Genomic DNA, 15,366 nt, shown 5'->3' with positions numbered 1-15,366 from the left:
TGGTGTACAACTATACCATAGATATATCTACTCGATTATTGGGAACCACTTAGAGATTTCTAGGGTGAGGGAGTTCAGTGAACTCGTCAACTTGCGAGCACCCACTTATGCATGCAGATATCATAATACCGTTTACTGATGAGAAGCGGTACACATACACTAAGTGCTAGTCTCTTAATGGGAAAGGCCGATATCCTCATTGGTGGCGTAACCCTTCGACTACGAACACATTTAACAGTTATAATACTTAAGTAAATATCTCACGATCCTAACGATCAATTACTAGTACTTGTAATAACTGTAAGGACTATATCTATGCTTGTGACAAACAGACAAAGATATAGAATGCCAAGGTATTTTATCATTAATACGAAAAAAGGTTAGTTTATTACCATAATAAATACGAAAGACCACAGCCACATGTTCGCTTGTTGGTCACCTACTCTAACAATCTCCCACTTGACCTAAAGCCAACTACCCATGAATCGCAATCCCATCGACTCACGATGTTTCTCGTGGACCGATTTCGGTAAAGGCTTCGTGAAAGGGTCTGCAACGTTCTCTTCCGAGGTGACTCGTTCTACTTTAACTTCACCTCTATCAATGATCTCTCGGATCACATGATACTTTCTCAGAATATTCTTCGACTTCTAATGCGATCTCGGCTCCTTAGCTTGCGCCAAGGCTCCGGTGTTATCACAGTACAACGGTACTGGATCATTAGCATTAAGAATGACACCCAACTCTTGGATGAACTTCCTTATCCAAGTCCCTTATTTTGCAGCTTCAGACGCTGCAATGTATTCCGTTTCGGTAGTGGAATCAGCTGTCGTGCTTTTTCTTGGAACTCTTCCAACACACGGCACCACCATTAAGCATGAATGAAAATCCCGAATTTGACTTTGAGTCGTCCACATCCGATTGAAAACTAGAGTCGGCGAAGCCCTCTAATTTCAACTCGGCACCCCCATAAACCAAAAATATATCCTTAGTCCTTCATAAGTACTTGAGGATATCTTTCACGGCCTTCTAGTGAGACGGGCCAGGGTTAGACTGATATCGGCTTGTGACGCTCACAGCATACGCAACATCGGGTCTCGTACATAGCATGCCATTCATTATGCTTTCCATGGCAGAAGCATAAGGTGTCCTTTTCATCTCCTCGATTTCACTAGGTGTTTGCGGACAAATAGATTTCGAGAGACGAACCCCATGGGACATTGGCAAGAATCCTTTCTTCGATTCTTCCATGCTAAACCGTTTCATAACGGTGTCTATGTACAGGTTTTGGGATAAGCCAAGCATCTTCCTTGCTCAATCTCTATAGATGCGTATTCCTAATACATAAGATGCTTCTCCCAAATCCTTCATTGAGAAACGTGTGGACAACCATGCTTTTGTTTGTTGCAACATTCCTACGTCATTCCCAATGAGTAGAATGTCATCAACGTAAAACACTAAAAATATCACTGCCCTCCCACTAACCTTCTTGTATACACAAGGTTCCTCCGGATTCTTCTCAAAATCAAACTCTTTGATAGTTGAGTCGAACCTAATTTTCCAACTTCGGGATGCTTGTTTCAATCCATAAATGGATCGCTGAAGCTTGCAAACATTTTGCTCACTTCTAGAAGATATGAAGCCTTCCGGCTGCGCCATGTAAATTTCTTCCTCAATGTCTCCATTCAGGAAGGCGGTCTTCACATCCATTTGCCATATCTTGTAGTCGTACCATACAGCTATGGCCAGCAAAATCCTAATGGACTTCAGCATCGCGACTGGTGAAAAGGTTTCCTCATAGTCAACACCTTGCCTTTGAGTATATCTTTTCGCTACCAATCTGGCCTTATAGGTCGATACCTTTCCATCCACTCCAATTTTCTTCTTATAGATCCACTTGCAGCCTATGGGAACAATTCCCTTAGGTGGATCTACCAAGGTCCACACCTTGTTGGAGTACATGGAGTCCAATTCAGATTTCATGGCAGTAAGCCAATGTCCCATGTCCGCATCCGATACGACCTCATTGCATGTTCTTGGATCTTGTCCCAGATCAACATGATCTTTATCATTCTCGAGGAGGAACAACCAATCCGGCATTCTCCGAACTCTTTCGTATCTATCTACGTACCGTAGGTGAGGTATATTAGTGGATTATTGTATTGGTTCGATTACTTGTTGTTGCGTTTGAACTTCACTTTGTGGTTCTTGAACTACTTCAAGTTCTATCATGCTGCCCTTTCTATCGGATAGAAACTCCCTTTCTAAAAAGGTGGCATTTCTCGAAACAAACGTCTTTGCTTCTTTGACATAATAGAACTCGTATCCCATCGAGTTTTCGGGATACCCCACAAAATAGCACAAGTCGGATTTACTATCCAACTTATCTCCCACTAATCGCTTCACGTAAGCGGGACAACCCCATATCCTAATATGTTTGAAGTTGGGTTTCCGGGAATGCCAAAGTTCATAAGGTGTGGATTTAACTACTTTGGTGTTAACTCTATTCAGCAAATACGCGGCAGTGCGAAGTGCATGACCCCACAAGTATGCCGGTAAGTTGGTGAACCCCATCATAGATCGAACCATATCTAATAAAGTTCTATTCCGACGTTCGGAAACTCCATTGAGTTGAGGAGTTCCAAGTGGAGTCCATTGAGATTGTATTCCATTCTCTTTTAGATAGTCAATGAACTCGATGCTCAAGTATTCTCCACCACGATCGGATCGTAGCTTCTTAATACTTCATCCGAGTTGCTTCTCTACTAACGTGTCTAAAATCTTTGAACTTTTCAAATGTTTCGGACTTTTACTTCATCAAGTACACGTACCCATACCTAGAATAATCGTCGGTAAAGGTAGCGAAATAGTTGTATCCACCCTTTGCACTAACACTTAGTGGACCACATACGTCTGTATGGATCAAGTCCAAAAGACCCTCGGCTCGTTCCATTTTCCCTTTCTAGGGTGACTTGGTCATTTTCCCTTTAAGGCAAGATTCACATGTTGGTAGTGATTTCACGTCCTCTAAAGAGATCAATCATTGACTAACAAAATCGTTCATCCTTCTGAAAGAGACATGACCTAATCTAACGTGCCAAAGTTGTGTAGGATTTTGATCTATCTCCTTACGTTTTGCTGATTATCGCCTTAAGGGCCCCCACTACCTTCACCCACTTCGAACTTGTTGTTTGGAAAGGGAACTCTTTCCTTTCTCTTCTTTTGGGAAGAACTCTTCTTTCCAGAAGTAGCTGCAATGAGAACAGACTTCTCTTTCTTAATGGTGGACTCGAAACTGACCAACATGTTCATTAACTCATCCAAGGGAGGATCTAGTTTGTTCAAGATGAAGTTCACTATGAACGATTCATAGGAACTAGGAAGAGACAACATGATCAAATCCAACGAGAGCTCGGCCGGGAGGGTGACATCGAGATTCACTTGCTTTTCAAGGAGATTGATCATTTTGAGACAGTGCTCGTGGACCGAAGTCCCTTCGCGCAGTCGCGCAGACTCCTTTGTAGCAGCGTACCTCGATGCCCTAATATTCTCATTGTACATGCTATCGAGACGAGCCTTTATATCGAAAGCATGCAAGTGAGACTCATATTTCCTCGCAAGCGCGGGATCCATGGCGGCTATCATATAACACCTAGCATGAGTGTCATCTTTCTTCCAAGCTTCATAAGTTTCCTTTTCAGCATCAGTCGTTGTGGCAGGTATAGTGGCGGGAAGTCTCTCGTTCAGAACATAGAGACGCCCCTCAATGGTTAGCACAAGCTTAAAACTACGCAACCAATCTAGGTAATTAGGGCCATTGAGTTTATTGTCGAGGATTGACATTATGGGATTCTTAGACATGGTTATCTGAGAGGTATAGAGAAGAGGATTATTAGAGATTCGCGTTAAATGATTGTTACAACTAAATGTTTGGCCTTATGTTATTTATTTTTTCTCCCACTAAATTTATCAAGTTCCACTTCCCTCTAGGAGACAAACGAGAAAACATATATTTCTTAATGGGCTTCAGGTCCAATAGACAAATATAACCCGTAGTTAATCTAGCCCGATTATATTTGCCCAAAGGTAGATCACAATCAATCATATCCACAATATGACCCTAAATTAATTTTCCTCACACTTGATAATGACCTAAGTTAATCTCGCGAATTTAAAATCGTCGTGTGTCAAGTCTAACCTACCAATCAAATATGCTCATAGAACTTGATTATGCCAAACTAATGCAGTCCCTAATTAATCTAGCCGACCACGTTAATCTAGCATAACCCTTTTCTATGGTTTCCTTCATCGCTATGTCAATTGAATTACAGCTTACTTTACCATAGCACTCCCCGCTAACACGGCTTACTGCACTTGTGACGCCCGCCTTCTATGAAGCGTTTGTCAAAATTACTTTATGAAATTACTCGGTCTATTTTTTTTTGAATAATACTAATTACTAATCAAGCTATAGTTCTCAAAAATACGTACGATTTATTTATCAACATCCTCACTTCTAGCAAGGTAAAGTACAAAGGTTCCGGACATATACAACAGCAGCTTCTAGCTTATGAGATTACAATACATAAATAAGTTCAAACGCTGATATTTATAATACAAGACAGCGATTATTCTTAACTTAATCGAACCACTATTTTACAAATATAAACAAGGTAGTTACTCGAACGGGAATTCCTCTGATTCATTCAAGCCGCACCTGTGTCTAAGAATATGACAGAATAAAGTAGAGGGATAAGTCATAGAAGACTTAGTGAGGTGAAATATAAGAATAACGAGTGACGACATGATCTGAGAGAGAGTTCAATGATCGAACCATTAGGTGATATCGAAAATAGAAGCGTTTAACGGTTATATTTCGATTGGAAATTCAAGAATAATAGTAAGAATGATCAATCGATTTTCCGATCAATAGAGATAAGAATACACCTACCTTGTGACTCCCGTAGCCATTTACTACCTTATTCACCGATCAGGGAATGACCCTGTAATGCAATGTGGCATGCCCGGGCGCATGCCGGTTTAGCCCGAAACCCAACTAACCTCCAGTTGTGTACGGGTCTAAACCTATGTGGGTACTGTTGGAGAGACTACCCACCGTCGGCCCGATACCGCCCAGCGGTCACCTCCAAACAGCCCCGGGCCCATCAATATCCATTGTCCTTGAGGCGTCCCAAAAGGACTTCATCGATCATATAAGAAGACCATATTTCTGATTATTTCAGGATTTCAAAGACAAAAGAATTCCGAAGAAATGGGATCAAGTGAAAGGTTTCAAAGAGGGCTCGATGTTTCAAGGTGTGAATATAGTTGAATAGAGATTGAAGGAAGACGATCGGTTTCAAAGAATTTCATACCGATCATTCAATAACTGTTATTCGAAGGAAAATATAAATCGAAGAGTTGAACTCTCGATAGGTGGGATTTCTCAAATAATCTCAAGATTAACATAATCCAATCAATTTCAAATAACGATAATCAAAATGACAACGAATAGATCAATTCAATGAAAGGGAGCAAAATTCAAGTACTCGAGCGATACAATTACCCGAGTTTATCATATTCCCAGAAAAGGTCAAGCAAGAGAACCCTCACCTCGGTCCAATCAAGAGTACTTGTCGATCACGGTTCCTTGATCTCAAAACCTATGTAATATATTTAAACTATAAGACACCAAATTATTAAAAAAATAAAATAATATACACTCTACGTTTTCCTAGCTTTATATGTTCTTAAGGCCGAATAATTCACCTACCAATTCTAAATTAATCTAACCCCGTAACTAACATCAAAACTTACCACATAACCATCACGTTTATGTTACCACGACGAAGACCAACAAAATATGTTCATATATGACGGCTTTCTTCACATAATAATAAAACGTATGTGCTGCCACAGTTTATTCAAAAACAAATTCCACGTTTATCCAAATTGCTCACATGATATACCGAATGAAAGCTAACAAATAATACTACGAGTTCACAGAAGACTTTCACCCCTGATTCTGAACCAAAAATAGCAGAATTTCCAAAAACCAGCATGTAACAGAACTGTCGAACATTGAAAATTCATTTCTGGTACAACTTATTTGAAAATTAATAACATGCTATACATTTCTCGAAACAGAACAAATGATATACCAAATTAAAGCCAAGAACAATATCTAAGAGTTTAATGAAGAAACCATTTTCAGATTATGAGCATAACATAGTTGAAACAGCCCCCGAAAAGGTTAATAAAAACTGCCGGCATTTACAAAAATCCTTTTTCTGGCAGTATTTTTGAAAAATCGTAATAATTCGAAATGTTATCCAAATTTAACAAATAGTATATGAAATCGAACATAACGACTTCATCTACAAATGGACAGAAGACGTAGAACTCAAATTATGACTCGAATATACAGAAAACAGCCCGAAAAGAATAATCATATGAGCTGCCAGAATTGACGCTTCAACGCCCATATTCTTCCGCTCAAAAATCCTATAGAACTCAATCATATGGAACGAACTTCAACATATAATTAACATGTTCCAGAAAATCTATGATATTTGAGAAGAAACGATTTTCAAATTCGAATTCCAAAGCTCCCAAATTGTGTTCTGAAAATCAGAGTAACAACTAAAGTTATATTTTCGAAAATTCCTTTTTTTGAAGCTACTGTAGAATTACAATCAAATCAGTTCCAAAAAGGATTCTAAAAATTGGGGAAAATCAATCATTCGAACAATTTTCAGCCTATTCTACAATTTTGGTGAAGAAATAAATCCAAAATTTCAATTCTAAATACCTCTAATTAAATCCGAAAGGTTTTAGGATCAGCTGAACTTCGCCGTCGGATCACAGCTATCACCACCGGAGGAACAAGCCGGAAACTACCACCAAAACGAAGCTTATACCGAGGGCTTTCGAGCGCTATACCCCGCTCGCCAAAACTCCGCCGGAAAGATCGTTAAGTCACCATCTTTGTCTCCGTCAATTAAACCCTAGCCGCCTCGTATTCTTAACTTCTCTCTGTGGTTTTTTTTGATATTCAATCTCTTGTTGGGTGGTGCGCAGTTTATATGATGAGTAAGAATGGGAGTGATGAATGAAATTGAGACGAGATGAGGAGGTATTTATCGGAGGAAGAAGACGATGATGACTCTACACCTCGAGACACGCGGCTCTGCCTCAATTTTCCAAATAAACAAAATTCCATTCTTCTCAATTATCTGATAGATGTAAACTTACGTCATTTCCTTGGTTACTAAGTTGCTAGTTTATTATTTATACTTATACCCCAGATTTATCTACTAATATCACTTCAGCCACCTAAATCTAACTATATTATTCATTAATGAATAAACTTCAATAATATACATATATAAACTATTATTATACCACATAATATAAATTAAGGGGTGTTACACTCTCCCCCTGTTAGAGAAATCTGGTCCCCAGATTTACATATCGTTAATATTACCTGTGTGAAAAAGTTAAGGGTAGTGGTTTCGCATCTCCTCTTCTGGTTCCCATGTGGTGATTCTTCATAGCACTTTCAACAATGGAATCTTTCGATTTCGCAACTCTTAAAAAAAAAATTGATCGAGGATACGAACTGGTCGTTCTTCGTATGACATGTTCGAGTTGGAATCCTTCATGAGAAATCATGTGAGGTGGATTCGGATTGTATTTTCTGAGTTGAGACACGTGGGATACATCGTGAATATTGGTAATATTGGGTGGAAGGACTAACCTATAGGCCACACGACCTATACGTTCACAAATTTCAAAAGGTCCTATATAACGTGGGCTAAGATTCCCTTCTTTTCCAATACGCTTAAATCCTTTTTCTTGGCGACACCTTGAGAAACACCATATTGCCAACTTCAAACTTGATGTTCTTTCTACGCCCATTGCTCTATTGCCGATCTTGTGAGGCTTTCATCCGTCGCTTGATGATATGCACAAAATAGCATCTTGTATTAGTTCCGGCCTTAGCGCTCTTTCTCGACCGTCTTTGGTTGCTCTCCATCTATCGAGTTCCCAATGCAATAGAGATCGACCTACCATATAGCGCCTCATATGGTGCCCACTTGTATGGTCGTCTGGTAAGTGTTGTAGTACGCGAATTCGATTAACGGTAACTTTCTCTATAATCCATGGCACATGCTCTCAAACATGTCCTCAAAAAATCCAATCACTCTCTTTGATTGCCCATCCGTTTGAGGATGTGCAATATAACTAAATTGAAGTTAAGTTCCCACGTTCTTCAAAGCAATCTAATTGGGTATGGTGCTTATGCAACCAATCCATTCCCAAAATAAGAACATAATCTATGAGTAGAAGATTTGCACGGTCTTCTTTACTCTCTAACTCGATAGCACAAGCTCTACACATACTATATTAGTAAGTATGTTGGAGCCTATTGCAGTGCTTACCTCGAAATTATAAGGTAATGATTAGCCTTCTAAAACTAACTCATTTGCGAAAGACGATACGATAAACAAATGAGTTGTTCCGGGACTAAATGAGGTCTACCGCATTTACCAAGTAGACAACATTACCTTCTACGACAGCGGTTGGCTCGGCAGTTTCGTCCACCCCAGCAAGTGCATAAGCGCGGGCAGGAATTTTGGCCTTGCTTCGCTGCTCCATTGGAGCCTTTCCTTTTTGTCCTTGTGGAATATGAAGAGATTCTTGTCTCCTACGACAATCACGTGCGATATGATCAGCACTTCCACAAAGAACACACAATCCTTTCTTCCTTCGACAATCATTTTCTTCATGATTGGAGAGTCCGCAAAATCCACACTTCCTCTGCATCACTGGATGGGGGGGAGCGCCGCTCTGATGATTTGACACTAGATTACGATTTGTAAAACGCTCTTGATCCATTCTTGGATATTTCGGATCCGAAAAGGGATTTCGATTTGAATTTCCTCTCAAGTTTGTAAATTTAGTTCTCTTCGCTCGCTCTTCAAAGTGGGTCAACTCTCGCATTTCCGACTCGATCTGCATCGCCTTATTAATCGTCGCGCTATAATTTGTTGCATCCGAAGAAATTATAGCCCAACGAAGTTCTAATTTTAATCCTTCAATGAATTTGCGTACTTTGCGAGTTTCATCGCTCATATAGTGTGGAGCATAGCGAATTAGATAATTGAAACGAGCTTCGTACTGTGCCACCGTCATTGTGCCTTGAGTAAGATTCATAAAGTCCCTCTCTCTAGCATTTTTCACCACTTGTGGTATGAACTTCTCATTGAATTCTTGGACGAAGTTAGCCCAAGTTCGAGCAGTGTTATTTTGAGCCCACTTCTGATTCACTACACGCCACCAATGACTTGCAGTTTCTTCTAGCTGGAAAGCGGCATAACTAACCTTTTGAGAGTCAGAGTAGTTAGTAACTTCAAAAATCTTTTCCAGCTCATTAAGCCAATTTTGTGTTTTGCGATCATCAGGCTCGCCTACGAATTTCGGTGGTCGAAATCGAAGAAACCTCTCAAACCTTTGGTCCTCCGTAGGCATCGCATGTTCGGCCATTGGCACGCCCGTCTGTGGTTGTTGTTGACAGAATTGCATAAATTGTTGCCACATAGTTAGCATTGATTGTACTTCCGACGCTGCTGTCTCTCGAGGAACTTGTGGCGCTTCGGTCGCTTCGTGAGTCTTAGTATTATTTGGTTCCATCATGGTTTCATCGTCTTCGGGGCTATGAGACGAACCTTTATGACGATTCGGAGATAGTGCAAATGAACATGCTTGAGTTAGGTTCTCGGGAAGTTTCCCCAGAAAAGACATTCTGGGTCGGGTTATACAAGGTCAGGTTATATAGTTAGTGTCAATTGACTTGATATCAATTATGCGCGACACTAACTCGGATTAATCGAGTATAGGAGTATATGTACGAACAATAAAAATATATAGCATAACCTAGAATAGGTATCTTTACTAAATGATAGTTATCACATATACTCGAATACGAGTTGGATTTACAAAAGTTAATGAGGTTACTATGTATCAGCTCTTAATACCTACCTTACATCGAATAAATAGCATATATCGAGGCACATGACTATAACCATGTGCTTCAAAAGCCCCTATTCACATATCTACGATAGACAGGCTTTCTTACTACGCATAAAGAGAATATCATAAATGCATATGCTAGATAAAACAGTCGACTACTAGAGCAAACATTGTGACGGCTTATGAGAAGACTACGTAGCCTAACTCGATCGTAATCAGATTCAACATATGTGATAGCGCATGTAGGTTCATTATTAATCACTAAAAGAGGGAATAAGTCGAGATCTACGTCGAACGCATTCTCCAAAAGGCATCTAGATTTGCTAAATTCGTAATTTGTGGAAGAGCCTAAACCCTAAGCTCTGATACCACCTGTGACGCCCGCCTTCTATGAAGCGTTTGTCAAAATTACTTTATGAAATTACTCGGTCTATTTTTTTTTTGAATAATACTAATTACTAATCAAGCTATAGTTCTCAAAAATACGTACGATTTATTTATCAACATCCTCACTTCTAGCAAGGTAAAGTACAAAGGTTCCGGACATATACAACAGCAGCTTCTAGCTTATGAGATTACAATACATAAATAAGTTCAAACGCTGATATTTATAATACAAGACAGCGATTATTCTTAACTTAATCGAACCACTATTTTACAAATATAAACAAGGTAGTTACTCGAACGGGAATTCCTCTGATTCATTCAAGCCGCACCTGTGTCTGAGAATATGACAGAATAAAGTAGAGGGATAAGTCATAGAAGACTTAGTGAGGTGAAATATAAGAATAACGAGTGACGACATGATCTGAGAGAGAGTTCAATGATCGAACCATTAGGTGATATCGAAAATAGAAGCGTTTAACGGTTATATTTCGATTGGAAATTCAAGAATAATAGTAAGAATGATCAATCGATTTTCCGATCAATAGAGATAAGAATACACCTACCTTGTGACTCCCGTAGCCATTTACTACCTTATTCACCGATCAGGGAATGACCCTGTAATGCAATGTGGCATGCCCGGGCGCATGCCGGTTTAGCCCGAAACCCAACTAACCTCCAGTTGTGTACGGGTCTAAACCTATGTGGGTACTGTTGGAGAGACTACCCACCGTCGGCCCGATACCGCCCAGCGGTCACCTCCAAACAGCCCCGGGCCCATCAATATCCATTGTCCTTGAGGCGTCCCAAAAGGACTTCATCGATCATATAAGAAGACCATATTTCTGATTATTTCAGGATTTCAAAGACAAAAGAATTCCGAAGAAATGGGATCAAGTGAAAGGTTTCAAAGAGGGCTCGATGTTTCAAGGTGTGAAGATAGTTGAATAGAGATTGAAGGAAGACGATCGGTTTCAAAGAATTTCATACCGATCATTCAATAACTGTTATTCGAAGGAAAATATTAATCGAAGAGTTGAACTCTCGATAGGTGGGATTTCTCAAATAATCTCAAGATTAACATAATCCAATCAATTTCAAATAACGATAATCAAAATGACAACGAATAGATCAATTCAATGAAAGGGAGCAAAATTCAAGTACTCGAGCGATACAATTACCCGAGTTTATCATATTCCCAGAAAAGGTCAAGCAAGAGAACCCTCACCTCGGTCCAATCAAGAGTACTTGTCGATCACGGTTCCTTGATCTCAAAACCTATGTAATATATTTAAACTATAAGACACCAAATTATTAAAAAAATAAAATAATATACACTCTACGTTTTCCTAGCTTTATATGTTCTTAAGGCCGAATAATTCACCTACCAATTCTAAATTAATCTAACCCCGTAACTAACATCAAAACTTACCACATAACCATCACGTTTATGTTACCACGACGAAGACCAACAAAATATGTTCATATATGACGGCTTTCTTCACATAATAATAAAACGTATGTGCTGCCACAGTTTATTCAAAAACAAATTCCACGTTTATCCAAATTGCTCACATGATATACCGAATGAAAGCTAACAAATAATACTACGAGTTCACAGAAGACTTTCACCCCTGATTCTGAACCAAAAATAGCAGAATTTCCAAAAACCAGCATGTAACAGAACTGTCGAACATTGAAAATTCATTTCTGGTACAACTTATTTGAAAATTAATAACATGCTATACATTTCTCGAAACAGAACAAATGATATACCAAATTAAAGCCAAGAACAATATCTAAGAGTTTAATGAAGAAACCATTTTCAGATTATGAGCATAACATAGTTGAAACAGCCCCCGAAAAGGTTAATAAAAACTGCCGGCATTTACAAAAATCCTTTTTCTGGCAGTATTTTTGAAAAATCGTAATAATTCGAAATGTTATCCAAATTTAACAAATAGTATATGAAATCGAACATAACGACTTCATCTACAAATGGACAGAAGACGTAGAACTCAAATTATGACTCGAATATACAGAAAACAGCCCGAAAAGAATAATCATATGAGCTGCCAGAATTGACGCTTCAACGCCCATATTCTTCCGCTCAAAAATCCTATAGAACTCAATCATATGGAACGAACTTCAACATATAATTAACATGTTCCAGAAAATCTATGATATTTGAGAAGAAACGATTTTCAAATTCGAATTCCAAAGCTCCCAAATTGTGTTCTGAAAATCAGAGTAACAACTAAAGTTATATTTTCGAAAATTCCTTTTTTTGAAGCTACTGTAGAATTACAATCAAATCAGTTCCAAAAAGGATTCTAAAAATTGGGGAAAATCAATCATTCGAACAATTTTCAGCCTATTCTACAATTTTGGTGAAGAAATAAATCCAAAATTTCAATTCTAAATACCTCTAATTAAATCCGAAAGGTTTTAGGATCAGCTGAACTTCGCCGTCGGATCACAGCTATCACCACCGGAGGAACAAGCCGGAAACTACCACCAAAACGAAGCTTATACCGAGGGCTTTCGAGCGCTATACCCCGCTCGCCAAAACTCCGCCGGAAAGATCGTTAAGTCACCATCTTTGTCTCCGTCAATTAAACCCTAGCCGCCTCGTATTCTTAACTTCTCTCTGTGGTTTTTTTTGATATTCAATCTCTTGTTGGGTGGTGCGCAGTTTATATGATGAGTAAGAATGGGAGTGATGAATGAAATTGAGACGAGATGAGGAGGTATTTATCGGAGGAAGAAGACGATGATGACTCTACACCTCGAGACACGCGGCTCTGCCTCAATTTTCCAAATAAACAAAATTCCATTCTTCTCAATTATCTGATAGATGTAAACTTACGTCATTTCCTTGGTTACTAAGTTGCTAGTTTATTATTTATACTTATACCCCAGATTTATCTACTAATATCACTTCAGCCACCTAAATCTAACTATATTATTCATTAATGAATAAACTTCAATAATATACATATATAAACTATTATTATACCACATAATATAAATTAAGGGGTGTTACAGCACTACAGTAAAGGGCTACACATAACTCAACCGTTGGCAGAAGGAAAGAAAAATTCAACAAATTGGTTTTTCTTTTTAGCTTGAAAGGATTCTTAATTAGATTGAGAATGAGGGATTTTATGAAAAAAAATTATCTCATCAGAAGGTTCGGATTGGTCTATGTGATTCCTACAACTATGTTCTCTAAAGGTATATGGAAACGCATATTGTCCTAAGAGGACCATACGACCTAACTACATAATTAATTACATTAATTAATTATCGGGTTTTTCAAAATAATTATAGAACCTCAACTAGCATAAATCATTCAAATAATGTTGAGGTACTATTAATTAAGTTTAACTATAATCAATATTATATATGTGTTTTATTAATTGAAATCAATTTAACAATTTAAATTAATTAATTAATCTAACACCTATTTACTAAAATAGATGATTGTTGACTCGATTATCTAATTGGGATCACTTGCAAATAATGATCCAAAAATTAAAATCAATTTGTTTTAAGTTTAATTTAAGAAATCAGAAATTGATTTTTTTTTTTTTTAGCGAACCGGTTCGGCCGACCAGTCTGACCGGTTCGGACCGAAACGGTCCGGTTCTGCCCGGTCTAGTTGACCCAAATCAGTGGGCCGGGTCAGTCGGACCGAGAACCGGCCTGACCGACCCGAATCCACGTGGATTCGGTCAATTGGATCGCACACAACCATCGAACCGGCCGGTCCGACCGGTTCGATCCGAACAAATTAAAAAACCGATGTTTTAAAAATAATTTCAGATCCGATTTTCCAATTTTTAACAATTTTAAAGCTGGAAAAATTCTAAACAATATTTCAAAAATATTTTAAACTTACGAAAACACCGAATTACATAATACAACAATCGCTACTTTAATAAATCGTACAGGCATAAAATCATAGCATATCAAAACGAACGCAATTAATTGCGCAACGAGCTCTGATACCACTGTTGGGAATCGTACACGTGTACGCAGCGGAAAACAAAACAATTGTGCGATTTAAACAAATTTAAAACACATAAACACATGCCCGACAATTGAAATCAATTAATTGCGTACCTTTGCGCTTCCAGCAAAATTAAAAACAACATACATGCTTAATTACTTAATCGAAATTAAATCAACTAGCATGCTCGCGTTTAAATCAAATAACATGCTCGTAGTAAATAAACGATTTCATGTAGTCACATAAAATCATACAATAATTTTACATAAACGAACATGCATGAATATTATAATTTAAACGTAACCGAATCTAACAACAATGGATTCGAAAGTTTACCTCTTGAAGCGTGAGGTAGACGCACTAAGAAGAGCTAGATTGCCACGGAAACCAATCCGTGCAATCCGGGGCAGCAACGGCGAAACGACAGCAGTGGCCAGGCGAGCTACGGCGGCGCGTGTGGCTGACGCGCTGTCTTCGGGCGGCGCGTGGGATTGCGTGCGGCATCAGCTCGTGTGCTGCTCCTCGATTCTTCGATCTTCGATATTCCTCCTCTCGGATTTCACCTCGTATACTTCGATCTACTAAATACGTGGCACTAGACACGTAATAGTTAGAAAAACGGAAGAATAGAAAGAAGGAAAGAATTACCAAAAGGGATCGGCCAAGGGGTGGCCGATTCTGGCGAGTTTGCGGCGGCAACGGAGGTGGTGGCCGCGGGAGAAGATGGCCGAGAGAGAGAGGGAGCGGCTAGGGTTAGGGTTTCGTGTATTTATATAGTCTTGCATAAAACCCTAACGGGCTTAAGTTGGACCGGGCCCAACAACTTAAGTTCGTTAGTTCTTTTACTCACTCGTCTATCTCAATTTGATGTTCGGAAAATTGTAACAATTACATTTTCGGAATCATTATAATGTCCTCGTCATTACGAGTGC

General features: G+C 38.9%; 1 protein-coding gene across 2 annotated transcripts; it reads right to left on the bottom strand.

The window, feature by feature from the left end:
* Positions 1-4,474: 4,474 nt before the first annotated feature.
* On the bottom strand, positions 4,475-13,271 carry LOC105965843 (uncharacterized). Of its 2 annotated transcripts, XM_088813092.1 has the most exons (5): positions 12,846-13,271; positions 7,756-11,697; positions 6,812-7,520; positions 5,614-5,663; positions 4,475-4,723 (listed from the first exon to the last, which is right to left on the bottom strand). In XM_088813092.1, exon 2 carries the CDS (start codon positions 9,805-9,807, stop codon positions 8,530-8,532), a length of 1,278 nt encoding a protein of 425 aa, XP_088669218.1. In that variant the 5' UTR covers positions 9,808-11,697; positions 12,846-13,271; the 3' UTR covers positions 4,475-4,723; positions 5,614-5,663; positions 6,812-7,520; positions 7,756-8,529. The 2 variants fall into 2 exon arrangements, with proteins under 2 accessions (XP_088669218.1, XP_088669217.1); XM_088813091.1 differs by lacking the exons at positions 4,475-4,723; positions 5,614-5,663 and having other exon boundaries at positions 5,882-7,520.
* Between the last annotated feature and the right edge of the window lie 2,095 nt (positions 13,272-15,366).

This window comes from Erythranthe guttata, chromosome 14, assembly GCF_056151865.1.
Source record: "Erythranthe guttata isolate IM_541 chromosome 14, IM_541, whole genome shotgun sequence".
NCBI lineage: Eukaryota > Viridiplantae > Streptophyta > Magnoliopsida > Lamiales > Phrymaceae > Erythranthe > Erythranthe guttata.
Note: the sequence above shows the minus strand (reverse complement) of the source record. Positions and strands in the feature narration are given on the sequence as shown.